This window comes from Lepidothrix coronata, unplaced genomic scaffold (genome assembly GCF_001604755.1).
Source record: "Lepidothrix coronata isolate B3197 unplaced genomic scaffold, Lepidothrix_coronata-1.0 Scaffold85, whole genome shotgun sequence".
NCBI lineage: Eukaryota > Metazoa > Chordata > Aves > Passeriformes > Pipridae > Lepidothrix > Lepidothrix coronata.
In genome coordinates, this window is record NW_016690265.1 from 3,744,871 (window position 1) to 3,759,230 (window position 14,360).

The following is a 14,360-nucleotide window of genomic DNA, read 5'->3' on the forward strand; positions in this document are numbered from 1 at the left end:
TAGAACAAGAAATAAGCAGGTGCTCTTTGATCACTTGAAAATAATAAAGCAAACGTTTGATTTGCTAAACAAATGGCTTTGGATGCTTACAATCCATCTGTGTTCAGCTGCCTAACACTCCCACATAAAATGGGAACTGAAGGAGTGTGTTTATGTGTCAGGGCCTTGGAAACAATTTTAAAAAAATGAAAAAAACCCTCTTTGCCAGGATTTAGTCATTCTAAATTCACGCAAATGAATTAGTGCTCAGGTCTCTAGACCTGATGGTATCATCACACTAGGGCAATGGCATTCTGGTGAAAGCACTAGGAGTACTAACCTCAGAGCACACAGAACTGATTTTTAAATATGTGTTGCATTACGTTTTTGTTTAACCCTTCAATTTGATGCTGTAAGCACAGCTGGCTTTTTTTCTTTGTCTCCTTCTTACTGTCTTCTATAGTTTTCCTTGTTTAACAGGACGCAATTGTGAAGTTACCCTTTAGTCTGAATAGCTTGTATTTATAGTGCTTGATTCAGATAATGTTACAGTGTCTCCTAAAAGTACTTTAATCTGAATTATTCAGTTATAGAGGCCCCTTAAGCCCAAGGTGTGATGCTAAAATATCTGATTTTATTTTATTTTTATTAAAAAAAGAGAAATCAATCAATTTAATAAACAGTAAGTCTCCCAACCTGTTATTGAACTGTGATGATGTCTCTGATGTCCTCTGCCCTCAACTTATACAAAGAATAACCACTCTTGATATGGAAATCAACTGGAAAAACAGCTAATTTATCTTAACATTATACTCACAAATATTAATGAACAATAAATTACTGAGAAATACTTCTCCCAGTTGAGGATTTTCTTAGCACGTGCTTGGACCATCATACCTGATAGACTTTTACCTGTTTTCCATGAATTTGTCTAAACTCTTTGGAATTCCTTTATGCTTTTCCCTTTCACAGCATGCCATGACAAGAAGTTCCAGAATTTAAATAGATGTGATGAGAAGCAGTATTTTCTATTGTTAACTAAAAACCTACTGCCTGGTAATTTCATTCTTCCCCTTTGAACAGTGAGTAATGGAATAATCATAACTTTTGTGATTTTAAAGGTACCTATTTATCTGTCCATTACTTTTTTTGGACTACAGGGTCCCTGTCAGCGCTAAAAAAATATCTTTTCACTGATCTTAAAATTTTCTTGCAAACAATCATTATATATGTGTGTGTGTGTATATATATGTATGTATGTATATATATGTGTATATATATTGCCAAGCCATTATTGTAAATGACCATGCAGCTACTGGAAAAGGATGATCTGACTTAAAAATACGGGAGGTGATAAAAGTAACACAGGAGATATCCATAACAAAGGAGATAGATATACAAAAGACAGTTTCTAATATAGATTTCTATTCTTTGTGGTAATACATTATTTTCTTGCCCTTAAAGAAGAAACTTTCAGTGCTAAAGAAAGAACTGCCATATAAAAAAATGTTCTGAGATTTATGTGCATCAGCAAAGTTTAATTTCAAAGGAAATTAGATACATTGTGAACAAATCTCTCCCCAAACAGATGCTGTTTAAAATTTTTCAGGCATCCATGGTTAATTAAGTTTAATTCATAATAATTGCTCTTAAATATGCACCTATTTTCAGAAATAAGGATTTTGTATTAAAAGAGTAGCTTCATTCTCTCTGGAAACAGAACTGTTATTGAGAGAGCTCTGAATCCAGTCTCTAGGTGAAGAGGCAGAATTAACTATCCAACCATGAGTAGCAATGGTTGTCTCCTCGTACAGAGAAAGTAATAAAAAGGGCCCAGGCCCAGCCACTTCGGCAGTGTTCAATATGAGCAAGAAGTGAAACCTGAGGACTATGTGAGTGGGATATTTTGTGTTTGGCCCAAGTTGTTATAGGGAGTAGAGAGGGAATTTTTATGGGAGATATTTAACTTCAGAATATTTAACTTCATTGGAGGTGATAACTGATGACAAACAGTTATAAACATGTAATTTTAAAATTACTTTGACATTTTATGTTTCTTTGAACAGATAGGAGCCATAGTGGAGATGTTGGGTGAACACAGAGGGACACACAGCTAAAGAAACAGGAGGAGTTATTTGACCAGAGGACAGATAACTCATTATAATAAGATTTATGGAGAAGTTGAAGGGAGTTGAAGGGTAAAGGAGAGAGATGTAGAACTTTTTTTCAAGGGATTGGTTCTTTTTGTTTTCTGTGGTTGAAACCCTACCATTACATTCACACTATTTGCCTCAGTTGATATGTGAGTGGAAATTAATATATGTATTTTGCCCAATTTCCACGTAAAATCACTTTCTTCTCCTTACAATTTCTTTGTTACTGCTTTTTTTGGGTGTGGGTTTTCAGTAAATTTGAGGCACTTATTTGTATTTTAAATTTATTCTTGTTTTATTGGAGGATATGTTAGTGGGATATCTTTATTCTGTTTACTTGTCAAGTCTTTTCCTGAAACTTTTAGTGTCTTTGAGTGGCTTTGTTGTGCTACTGTTTATCAGAGGAATAGCTGATACAGGTATGTGGGGTTTAATACTACATATTTCAATGGTGTGTCAGCTTTCAACTGGATTTTTATGGTGTAGGATTACCTTAATCATTGGGTGGTACATTGTTCTTGATGGCTATCTGGGGCTTATTTATGGCTCAATTGTTTTATCAGGACTCAGCAACAGTTTAAGGTATGTTCTTGTGGAACTATTTGTGAAAATAAGGTAGCTGTGTACTAAAAGGCAGATTTTGGTGCTTTTCATGATTAAACTAATGAAGAAGTAAAAAGCAGCACATAGAAAGTCTGTCTCATATGGAAAGCCTGCTTGGATTTGTGTCACTGTGGTTGTGGGTTACAGTAGCTTTGAGAGTATTGGGAGGACTGCATGGAGGATTGTACATTTTGAGTTTTCTTTAGGTTAGGTTAGGTTTAGGTAGCAATACTGGTTTGAGAGTATTTTGGTCATGATGAACTGTGAAGTTGGTGAAGATATTTTTGAAACCTCTTTATCTTTTCTAGTGTTTGGTTTTGGTTTCTTGGTTCCCTCCCCCTCCACCAGTTAGGCTATGGGTACTGGAATTAGAGTGGCACCATAGCTTTAAAGAAAGTATGAGTTGGAATGCTAATTGTGGAAGGCTTATGGTTATGTAAGGAGATGTGGTGTATGTCAGATGTAGGTTGAAGATTCTTAGAAAAGGAAGATGACAGAATAGCTGAGTATATAATTACATACATGAAAAAAACCTTCTTGGCCACATCTTTGGGGGTTAAACTGGGGGAGTATGAGGCAATAGAATTAGTAAAAATGACAGTAAACCCACCTTTTCAGTGGTTCTTTTACTGAAATAGGGTGTTTGCAGTTTTCTACTAAAAAAGGTACTTTAGTAAAGTAAATTCAGCTCTGGAGGCTGGAAGGAAAGTTTTAAAACTTTTTTTCTTCTGAAGAAGACGGAAGATAATGCATCCTAATTTTTGGTTTATACTTACCATCTGCTAGAATGTTTTTGGACTAGTGTTTAACTTTTTATTTTCTAGGATCACAAGAGACAAAAAAAAAGAAATAGGGTGAAGTACAATAACGAGGTCTGTTGGCTTACAATGGTGTGTCTTCAACCAGTCAGCCAGTTCTCCACTGAACTTGGACTAGTACGTCTGTGACTAAGACTTGAAGAGGATTTCTAAGTGGGGCTGAGATGATGCTTGTTGCTTGCATGTCTGAAGAACTGGGATTAGTAATAAAACTAGGCCGAAAAAGAATAAAGTTATTATGGAACAGCAGATAAAAAAGCACAGTTATGGCTGAATATAGCTTGGAGAGGTGACTATTTTATTTGCAGAGGTAAAGTTTTATGGGTCCCTTGGGAAGATGCATAAGGGGAAGGCATGGATTAATAATGCAAGGATAATGAAGAAAAAGCCCAGGGCTCCACTACAGAAATAGTAATGGTGGGTTGGATTTTTATTTAATTTTGAATTATTCCAAAATAATTCAAATAATGCTGGAGTTACACGGAGAAAGAAGTTACATAGTAGACAGTGATAAATGGAAGGGGGGATTGGAAGATGAAGAAATAAGTGAACATGGCATTGTCAAGCAAGTACCTACCTCTGATTCATTGCACTGAGATAGTGCCAATCTAGGGAATGGTGAACAGGAGACTGGAGATAACTGTAGCTTTGCAGAAAAACAACTATAAGGTGTCATTTATGCAGGTGACAGATGTGAGCAATAATAGCGAGACTATTCTGATCTCCCAGCTTTCTTTATAGGTTTAGGATAATAATAAACATTTTGGCTAATACAGAATAAAACATAAATGAAGAAGGAAGCATTGTTTGCATGGAGGTTATGCATTAGTCATTTACGTTTGAGACCTTGGCAAATGTGGGCTAAAGAGGAGATAATGAGCTATACTGGTGGCAAGCATATAGCAAGGATTAACTCTGGAAGGATTGAGTGATAAGGCAAATTCCAAGAAAGAGGCAAAAATTTCTCAAGAAAGAGTCTATATTTCCAGATAGGAGTAGGTTTGAGATCAACAGAGGACTTCTTTATTTTTACAAAAAATGCATTTTCCAGATATTGATGGGCAATAGGTTTTCTGTGGTGTCCTCTGTGCTCCTACAGAGGTACCTTTTTAGATCACAAGTCTTTGTTGTAATCCTAGTATAAACTAATATGATTAATATCAGCAGCTGCTAATATGAAGCAGCTGCTTAGTCCTTACTCTTGTGATTGAATGCCTGACTTGGCAGCAGTATTAGTTACTGGGTGCTGGTTAATTCAAAGCCATAAGGGTGTTTTTAATCCTATTTTTGATTTATTTGAGACATGACAGTGGTACCAGTTCACTATGTTTTATAGAGGGCATATCTTCTCTTGCAGTGTGAGGGGACTGACATCTCTTAATCTATACAATCTGTTTTCCTGTATAATTGTCAGTTAGGAAGATGGTTGAAGGAAAGATGTGGAAGATATGGTACAGCAGCTCACAGGCTTTCAGCTCATCCTTGGATTACTGTATTGTTTGTCTTTCCCATTGCCTGCTTTCTCCTCCCAGCCCACACTGGGTGCTTCGGGGGCTCCAGAGACCACCCCACTCATTACTGTCCCTCTACAGTGCAACTGCTCATCTGCTGACCATCATTAATTACTATACAGACTGTTTCTATTCCTGTCCAGAGATTTATTTTGGCTCATACTCTAAACACATAATGACCTAGGGGTATAGGTATAGAATGAAAACTTTCACTATGCATTAGGCACTCAGATACTCTTGAAAATCCTGTAAGGTAGTTTGTGCAATAGGTTGTTTCACTGTTGAAGTAATATAGCACTGGAATTTTTGCTTTTTGCTGCTGGAATTTCTTTCCTCTACCTCTTGACAACCTATTTCCTAAATACATTGCTCCTTTCAGCTCTATATACCTACCTATTTGATTGCATTCATGACTCTGTAAATCATAACTATTGTACTAGAATTGAAGATAATCAATAGAAAAATGAAATGGAAGAGACAGTCCTTTCTCTTATCTAGAATATTACTTTTCCAAGCTGTCAGAAAATACTGGTAGAGTTTATAGATTGCTGGATTTAAACTTTTATATTAAAGAATTCAATTTACTCAGAAGGTAGCTTTGTACATTAGCTTTTATAAGAAACATAAATCTCTTCAATTTTAGCTCTGTTGATCTAAGCATTTGCAAGTTTGAAGGTACAAAGATACTTTGAAGAAGAAATATATTAAAAAATAAGTCTAGTTTCGGTAAATGAAGTATCCCATCCTTATGTTAGAATGTAACTGAAAGAGATATTTATGTATGGTATTTATGCTATGTAAATCACTTTGTTACCCCAGTCTTAAATCCATTCTTGTTTTACATGGTAAGTTTCTATTAGATTTAATTCATTACAAAATTATGCCAATTTTTCCACCTTTCTGCCTAGTTTTTGGCTCAGACAAATTGTTTGTATGTGTTATAGTCAGGCTACAGTTTCAGCAGGGATTCATTTCAGTGTTAGAGGTTTTACTGCCATTCAACAAACCAGAAAGTGGCACAATTATTGGAATCAATTACTTGTTATAAATCAGTGCAATCCACTGTTGTATGAAATCATGAGCCCAAACAGAAACATTGAAATCTAGGTAAATGTTATAAGTGTATGACTGAATGATACAGAAATATAGCCATACAGATATATAGCTTCCCTTATACTTCACTTGTGGCATATTATCTTTAATTTTCAAACTCTGAAAGCTACAGAGGGTGCTGTTATTCTCACTTTCACAGACAAGAGTTAAAATGTGAAGCAATTTGCTTCAAGCCAGAAACAGTCAAGTCCTGAGGCTGCTGCCTTGCAGTCCTCTGCCCCTAGTCATTGAACTTCATATTCTTATCATTAAAGAGTGAAAAAAAATGGCAACTACTTTCTTCTGTGATGTCTATGCTCACCTGGGCACCTTCCCAGATATTTACAGAGATTTTCAGTGGCAGGGTGTATGTCTGTGTGTATTGTGTTTCAGTGTGATATTTGATGAAATAAGATGCCTGTAAGAGCAATCTCTATGAATACTGGAGACTCCTTTATGTCACACATTTATTGCCAGCCCAGACTAGTGGTTAGCTGTGTTTGCAGCTCCCTGAAATCAAAGGCTTTCACGTCTTTCATCTCTGAGGGGATCTCACAGATACCCAGGAAAGGGGCTCAGGGAACTTCTAGGTGAATCAAGAAAAGACAGACCCTTCTGCAAGCATCTGATGAGTCCGAGTTCACACAGAAAGGAAACTTGAAATTATCTGTGTAAAGGATGCCTTGAAGAGCAACACATCCTGCAGTGCTGAGGCTGTGTAAGCAATAAACTTATACAGAGGCATAAAATGTCATTGTTCATTGCTTTTCATCTTGAGGAAATGGCATAAAGCTGAGTCAGGGCAGGTTTAGGTTAGATATCAGGAAAAGGTTTTTCTCTGGTGGTTGGTTGAGCACTGGAACAGGCTTCCCAGGGAAGCAGTCACAGAACCAAGCCTTGAGTTTAAGAAGTGTTTGGACAATGCTCTCAGGCACATGGTATGATTCTTGCGTGTCCTGTGCAGGGCCAGGAGTTGAACTTGATGATCCTGATGAGTCCCTTTCAACTCAGCATGTTCTATGATTCTATGATTTTTAATAAATGAAACAGGTTTAGGTGAAAATATACATTTGTAGACGTATTAGGAAGACTTTGGAGATATATGAGTGCCCTTGTCTTGCAAACCAGTTGCTACCTAGTGAGTGCTGGAGTGCTTTCTCAGACAAGCACAGGTGATGCAGGGCTTAGGCTCAAAGCACTCCAGCCTTTGAAGCTTTCAGCTCTGGAGCTTCCTGAGACACTGCAACAGGAGTAGAAATGTGCTCCAGGAAAGCTCTGGATGGAGGATATTCTCTTAATTCCACCAATGTTGTGTTTTAGTTTATGGTTTTCTAAGAACTCTTCCATTGGGGTAATTGATATTTTAGGCACTGGAGAAGACCACTTGTAAAGGCATTTGTAAGCAGAGAGGAAATGTATGTCCTTTTCCTCTCCCCCCCTCTCCCTTCCTGTCTTCAGCTTATATAGAGCAATAAAAAAAAAAATTCTAACATTGTATTTAATAAAAGCGTTACAGATTTGTCAGGGAGAAAACAAAGTGTTTCTGAATGAAAGGGTTACTTAAAACTTTGCTGTCCCAGAATTAGGACTATCAGGGGAAAAATGTATTTTTATTACCAGAATGAAATAGCTTATGTGTATCTGGAAGGAAAATACATTCAAAGCTCAAAAACATTAGGAAAATTGCTGATGAGATGTTCTGAGGAAAAAAAAATCTGAAAGATACATTGTTTTCTGCAGAAAGACTTCCAAAGCAAACTCCTAAAATATTCAGGTACGTAACTATAGAACTTGAAAAAAGATCTGGAGATAAAAAGTTTGTGAAATGTTTTCAGGCAGTTAGCAATTAGAATTGGTTGTATAACTGCTATTTCAGGTTGATGTTAATTTTAAGGTCCAAACCTGCTTTTTATTGAAAAATTAAAAGGCAAACACTTGGTGTGACATGCTGATAAAATATGCCACCCTAACACAATTGGAATGTTTTATGTGAACTGTTGCAATATCTTGGATTTTAAAAATAAAACACGACAGGAAATTATTTCTAGTTTTAAATTTTAATTTTTTTTTTTCCCCAAAAGAAACGAGCAATAGTGATAGTGGCATAGGACTGTGGAGTAACTTGAATCTGCATTTGCATTAAAACTTTCATAATATGAATGTTTAGGCCATTTCTACTCAACATAGTGATTGGCAGTAGCACAGAGAAGTGAATGAAGAAAAAAATGCGTATTATGTCCTCCATTACTTTCTTACACATAAGAAAATAAATGTGTTTCAGAGTTATCAGACATTGTGCAACCTATACAGATCTGGGAATGAACAATTCCCAATCAGAGCAACCCATTAAGAACTACTGAAAGCAGATCACCTACACACCATTTCTGACAAAGAGAGAAAAAGAGATTTTTTCAGTGCTGTAACAGCTCAAAAAGAGTATTAGAGGAAAAAGGTCCATATGACTTCAATAGTTGCAGAGATTTTTTTTGGAAAACTGTTTGTCCTGAATTATAAGTGATAAAATGCATTGGGTTTTGCATATACTTCTCATGGCCTTAGTTACACAATGAAGAACCCATTAATGAGAGCCACTGTGGGTACCAGGGTGTTGCTGCCAACCAGTCAGATAAAGGTTGCTGGAGTGAAGCACAGATCAGTGGAAAGCTACTAATGAAACAACTGCACTAACTCAGAAGCTTCTCCACAAGACATGAGATTAAGTCATGTTATGTCTGTGCCCAAAATACTCCTTATAAAACCAAAAAGAAACAAAAAACTGTTTGACAGATATTACTGTTCCTGTCAACAAGTGCAAGATGTAATCTAAACTTCTTAGTTACAGAAGGAGAACGTGAGGAATAGTTTAAAAAGGAGCCAAACTCTTCCAGTTAAAATATTCTGGCAGCTTTAGCAATGACTGGCAGACCTGATGAAACAGAGATACGTTGGATTTTAAGACTGACAAGGATGAGCACAACTTTTAAACACTATCTGCAAGATGTCCAAACCATTGGTATTGCAGAACATGGCCCTGGTTTACACTGAAACAGAATCTCTTGTTTCATCCTCATAAATATAGTCAACTCTAAATTGTTTCTGAGTGTAATAAGTAGGGTACAAATAAAACCAGCATTTTGCACTTGAAATATGAAAGAATTTAGCATACAGCACGATGGTGGTATTTTCATGACACTGTTTCAGGCAAACAAAGCAGCGTAACTTGCAAGTTGCCCAGAAAATACATGTCAGGATTGCCAAGACATGGTTACTATTGCTAGCAATACAAATGATAGCTCACAAATTGTTTTCTGTGAGCTCCTAGATTATGCTTGTTAAAATATAAATTTGATTTAATGTTTTATTCATAGTAATTGAAAGAAAGGGAATTTGGTTCAGGGTGTGGGTGGGACAAACTGTGGTCTCATCATCTCAAAAGTGTCTGCCAGGCCAAGCTAGAGAGTGAATTTTGCTAGGTGTTTGTATACTAACTCACACTGAAGTTCTTGCACCAAACTTCTTGACTTCCAGCTCCCAAATTTATGCCATATGCTTGCTTGTGGTTTTGGGGTCTGCCACTACACTGATGACTTGGAAGAATAATTGACATCAGCAGTTCAGTGCTGCAATTCACCAGTTCAGTGCTGGTTATGGGCCCTGGTTCATGTGTCACCTTATTCTGTCAGAACAAACAGATCCTTGTCAATAGCTGTCTACACTGTGTAGTATGATGGGGATCATCCTGACAGTGTGTTTTTTAACAGTCAGGCAATATCGTGATGTTATATCTTTAAGTATGTCTGTAAGTTTAGAAGAAGATTCCGCCAGTCTTGCAGATGTCAAAGATAAGTCACAGTGACATGGCTGGGATAAGAAACCTTCTGAGGCTTGGTCACAATTAATCCTCTTTGTGCATTAGATGGTTTTCTGTTTCCTTTGGGATACTCTGAGCTGTGTTTTGAGGTGTAGGCTTTCTGCTCAGTGGAGTTATTTGTATACAAATTCATCCCCATATGTTTTTCAGCCTAATGCTGGTATGTGCTGTTGATGGATCTTGGCAGCTGAGTATATAGGTCATAGAATATGTATGTGTTAGACCTATCTGAAGAAATAACCCACATGCAGGTGACAAAGAAATGGCTTTCAAATAAGAAAATTCAACCTACTAGTTAAATGTTTGCAAAATAGATATGTTTGCATTATGTAGCTACATGTATGTAATATATACAGGTATAGTGTATATTTATATGGGTACATATGAGGCCATAATAAGTACTTTCAAAAATCAGGCCTTTTAATCACTTGCTAGCAGGGCAGGATTGTTTTCAGTACTTTTCAACACATACATCTCTATCTGAGCTGGTTGCCTTAAGCATTTTATATTGTCATCGGAGATACAGTTAATGTGGACAGGAGTGTATGGGATTCACCACATCTTAAAAAAGTCACCTCAAACAGGCTGGATCAGTTTGGCACTAGCAATCCCTTTTCTCTTAATTGACTAAAAAGAGAGTCCCCAGCGATGAGCTCAGTTGTGTCTAAAATTAGACCAGAGGAATCCCATCCATATTGCTGACTTTGTGCAGATTGCTGACTGAAATCTTCCATACATAGTACAAATTTTAGGTCTAATTTTCTGCTGTTCCATCTCTTGAGTAATTATCTGTGCATGTGTAAAATGAGGTTAACTTACTACTAGTTTTAAACAGTAGTTTTAACTGCTTGGGTTACTTTATCGAAAAATCCTCATTTGACGCATTCAGTTCCTGTGGAACATCAAAGGCACTTTACAGAACTAGGCCTGCTGGCTCTCATTTAGGACCTCTCAGCTGTGAAGTAAGTATTGAACATGCAGTTAGCATTGATTCCTGACCAGTCTCTCTCTCTCTCTGCCAGTTCCGAGCCATCGGTGCTACATTGGCAATGGCACGGAGTACAGAGGTACGGCCAAGACAACCATTTCTGGGCAGAGCTGCTTGCCTTGGAATTCAGACCTGCTTTACCAAGAGCTTCACGTTGACAGCACTGGGAAAGCAGTACAGCTTGGCCTGGGGCCGTTCCCTTACTGCAGGTGAGGAAAGTTCTTGTTTGCTCTGCATTTGTGCAGCAAGACGTGGATGTATTGTGGAAAGAAGAAAGGCCAGGAATCTCAAAGCAGGTGTTTTGACTGTCTCAGAAAATCTAGATTGAATTCAACAGCCTGACAAGAGGGACTGTACAGAAGACAAGATCTGGTAATAGGCTAAATCAATAGCTGGGTCTGCCAAGAGAAGCTCAGGCACAAAATAATGTTGGAAATACCAAGTCCTTTTTTTCTCTGGGGGATGTTTATTTTTTTAAATGAGACCATAGTGCAAAACTTTTGAAATTGTTCGTTAATGACTGTCCAAAAGGAGAAAGCAATGCAGTAGCTAAATTGAAATGGTTAAATTTAATTTCTAATTATTTGCTTGTGAAAGATGTATCATAAAGGAAAATATTTTCAAAAGAGAAAAATTATTTGAAAATGAAAAATCAAAGCACTATATTGAAATAATATTGAGAAGGGATGTCAAATTTATTTCTTGGATTTCTTACAAAGCAAAGATATTGCCAAATAAGATTTCATAGTGTTCCAATTTTGACTGAACCACATACTGATAAACTATATTTCTGTTGAAATTTTCTTTTGAGCTATACTGAAAATAGCTTGTGCTATATAGGTTTATGTCTTCTCCTCAGTCACCTTATGTTCCCCCTATTTCTGAGGTCTAGATGAGGCCAATTTAGAGAGAACATCTCTCATCCTGGAGATGAGCAAATGCTAAAACTGGCAAACTTTGGATGATTATCCATAAATTACTGGTTGATGTATAAAGTTTTGTTTGCTAGTTTTCTGTTTGTTTTTTTTCACAGAAGTTAGACCAGTGTGTCAGGAAAATCAGAATGCACTGCACTTCCTAATTTGTTTGATGATAAAAAGCATGCATGCATGCTGAAATAGCTCTTCTCTATCTAACACAAACTAACAATAAGCAATTTCTACCCCCTCCTTTAAACCCTCTCAAATTGCTTCATGCAAGCACTTCAGTACTTGATTTATGGTGTCCCAGCACAGCATGGAAATTTATCTGGCACATACTTTATGCTTTGATAAAACCTGAGTCCTTTGATTTACACCATTTATACCCAATATTCACTTTCAGATTTGAAATGCAAAGAACAAAATGGTGTAGGAGCTGATGTGTTCATCTTCTGTAGAGCTGAGAAAAAAGCTTTTCACTTTTTTGTCAGCTTGTTACAATTTCTGGGGATATCTCTGCTGCACTATATAATCCTGCAGATATCTTCTTCAAATAGTCAAATTTAGAAACATTGTTGGCAGAAGATGACTCAACCCGTGTTGCTTCTTCAGTTCTGAGAATTTGAAAGTGCTCTAATCTTTTTCTGAAGAGCAGTCAGATTGAAAAAGAAAAAAATTATTGAAGAACCTCACAATAACAGATAGTGCTTGTGATAAATCCAACTGAAATTAGAATTAGTGTTTATCTGGAGCCCTAAATTACCTTGTCTATTTGTCTTGGTTTAGTAAAGATCTTTTTGGGTTTTCAAAGTCCCCTTATACTCTTGAAGGAGTAAACTGGGCAAATTTCTGGTAACCTATAAGGCATTGATAATCACGCTGTACCACAGAAAAATCCTAATGGAATCAAACCAAAACCTGTTTGACACCAAGGTAACAAAGGGCTAAATGGTTTCCTTTACTCCTTCCCCCTCCGCCCCCCGTTTTAGGAATATAATTTTTTCTTGAGGTAGTTTTTCATTTCCTCAGAGTCTCCAGGGAATGGGAACCTAAGCTTTGCAAATTCATTTTTGATAGCTATTCTTGTTATGGATTTTCTATGAATCTACCTGTGTTGGAATTTCCTCACTTAAAAAATAACCTAAAAAAGGAATCTCTCCTATGGGATTTAATTCTGAAAATAGCTGAGCTCATATCTGTTAAAGCACTTCAGTGTGGGCTGTAGTTAAACCCTATGAACATGCTCATGCATCCAAATACTTGTAGGTAAGTTTTATAGGTGTTTAGTCATGTGTCTCTATTTCAGGTCCTAGAGAACCTTAGGCTTGGTTAGCTTTAAGATGAAGAATTCCCCTTGTAGGGGTTAGCAGGTACTTCAGTGCTTTGTCAGATGGCTCAAAACCTGAGAGTACTGTCAGTGCTCTGTATGGGGCAAGAGGAAAAAGCAAAAAACCTCTGGGAAGCTTGGAACAACATTGTGGTTAATGCTTGTAATTCTCTCTCCCCTTGAATTAATTAGAAATCCAGATGGTGATGAGAAGCCATGGTGTTACATCATGAAGAACAACAGTTTGTCTTGGGAGTATTGTGACATTCCAACTTGTGGTATGTAAAGACTTTCTTAAAATCCATTTTATGAATGAATGAAGAAGATTTATTGATACAACAACAAGCTTTCGTGGTATAATTTTGAATGTTCTACTGTACCCAGGAGTGTTTAATATTATACTGTTTGCAGTAAATCAAATGACAACAGACTTCTTTTGCATCTTTTGGAGTTGTGATACAATCTGTGATTTTTGTCCTGAATCAGCAGTGGTGTCATAGTACTGTTTTCAGTCACAATAATCCCAACATCCTCGACTTTTCTGCTAGAACATGCAAAGTGTCAGAAATGATTGATGCTTTGGTACAAATTGTCATTGCTCTGGGAATTATGGGCCCAGAGAAGGGAATGGGCCTCTGTGAGCAATGAAAAGTCTGTATTCTGAAGATGTATGAGACATAGTATTTAATTCCAAAAACTAAAGATTCTGCTCTTCCCCTCAAATAATATTTACCTGTTAATAATGTTGAAGCCAACCTTTAGAACAGAGTTTTAATTTGAAAAGTTGGTTTATAATGTGTTCCTTTTATTTCTCTTTTATGGTTCTAAAGCATTTGGTAGATGATATTAACACAAATGCCTTGGTCCTTGCTATCTCAATGTCAAAGCTCAGTCCAGAATCAAAAAATGAAGATGTGATGTATCATGTATAATGGGAAGGTTGTATTTGTACTGGCAAATGAAACAGTGTCTGGGAATGTTCATAAATGAATTTAAATTACACTAGTACACATGTAGCCAGTGTTGGGAATAGGCACAGCCTTCTGTCTTGCAAGTCTCCTGAGGAACTGAATAAAATTCAGTTTTATGGGAATGTTT

The 14,360-nt window shown here is 36.8% G+C and overlaps 1 protein-coding gene across 1 annotated transcript in view; it reads left to right on the forward strand.

Annotated features, from left to right (window-relative positions):
* HGFAC (HGF activator) overlaps positions 1-14,360 on the forward strand; it is a 49,633-nt gene that overhangs the window by 17,987 nt on the left and 17,286 nt on the right. Inside the window, exons 8-9 of the mRNA XM_017820756.1 lie at positions 11,050-11,224; positions 13,455-13,540. Of these exons, the coding sequence (XP_017676245.1) occupies positions 11,050-11,224; positions 13,455-13,540 (261 nt within the window). The remainder of the gene's footprint in view (positions 1-11,049; positions 11,225-13,454; positions 13,541-14,360) is intronic.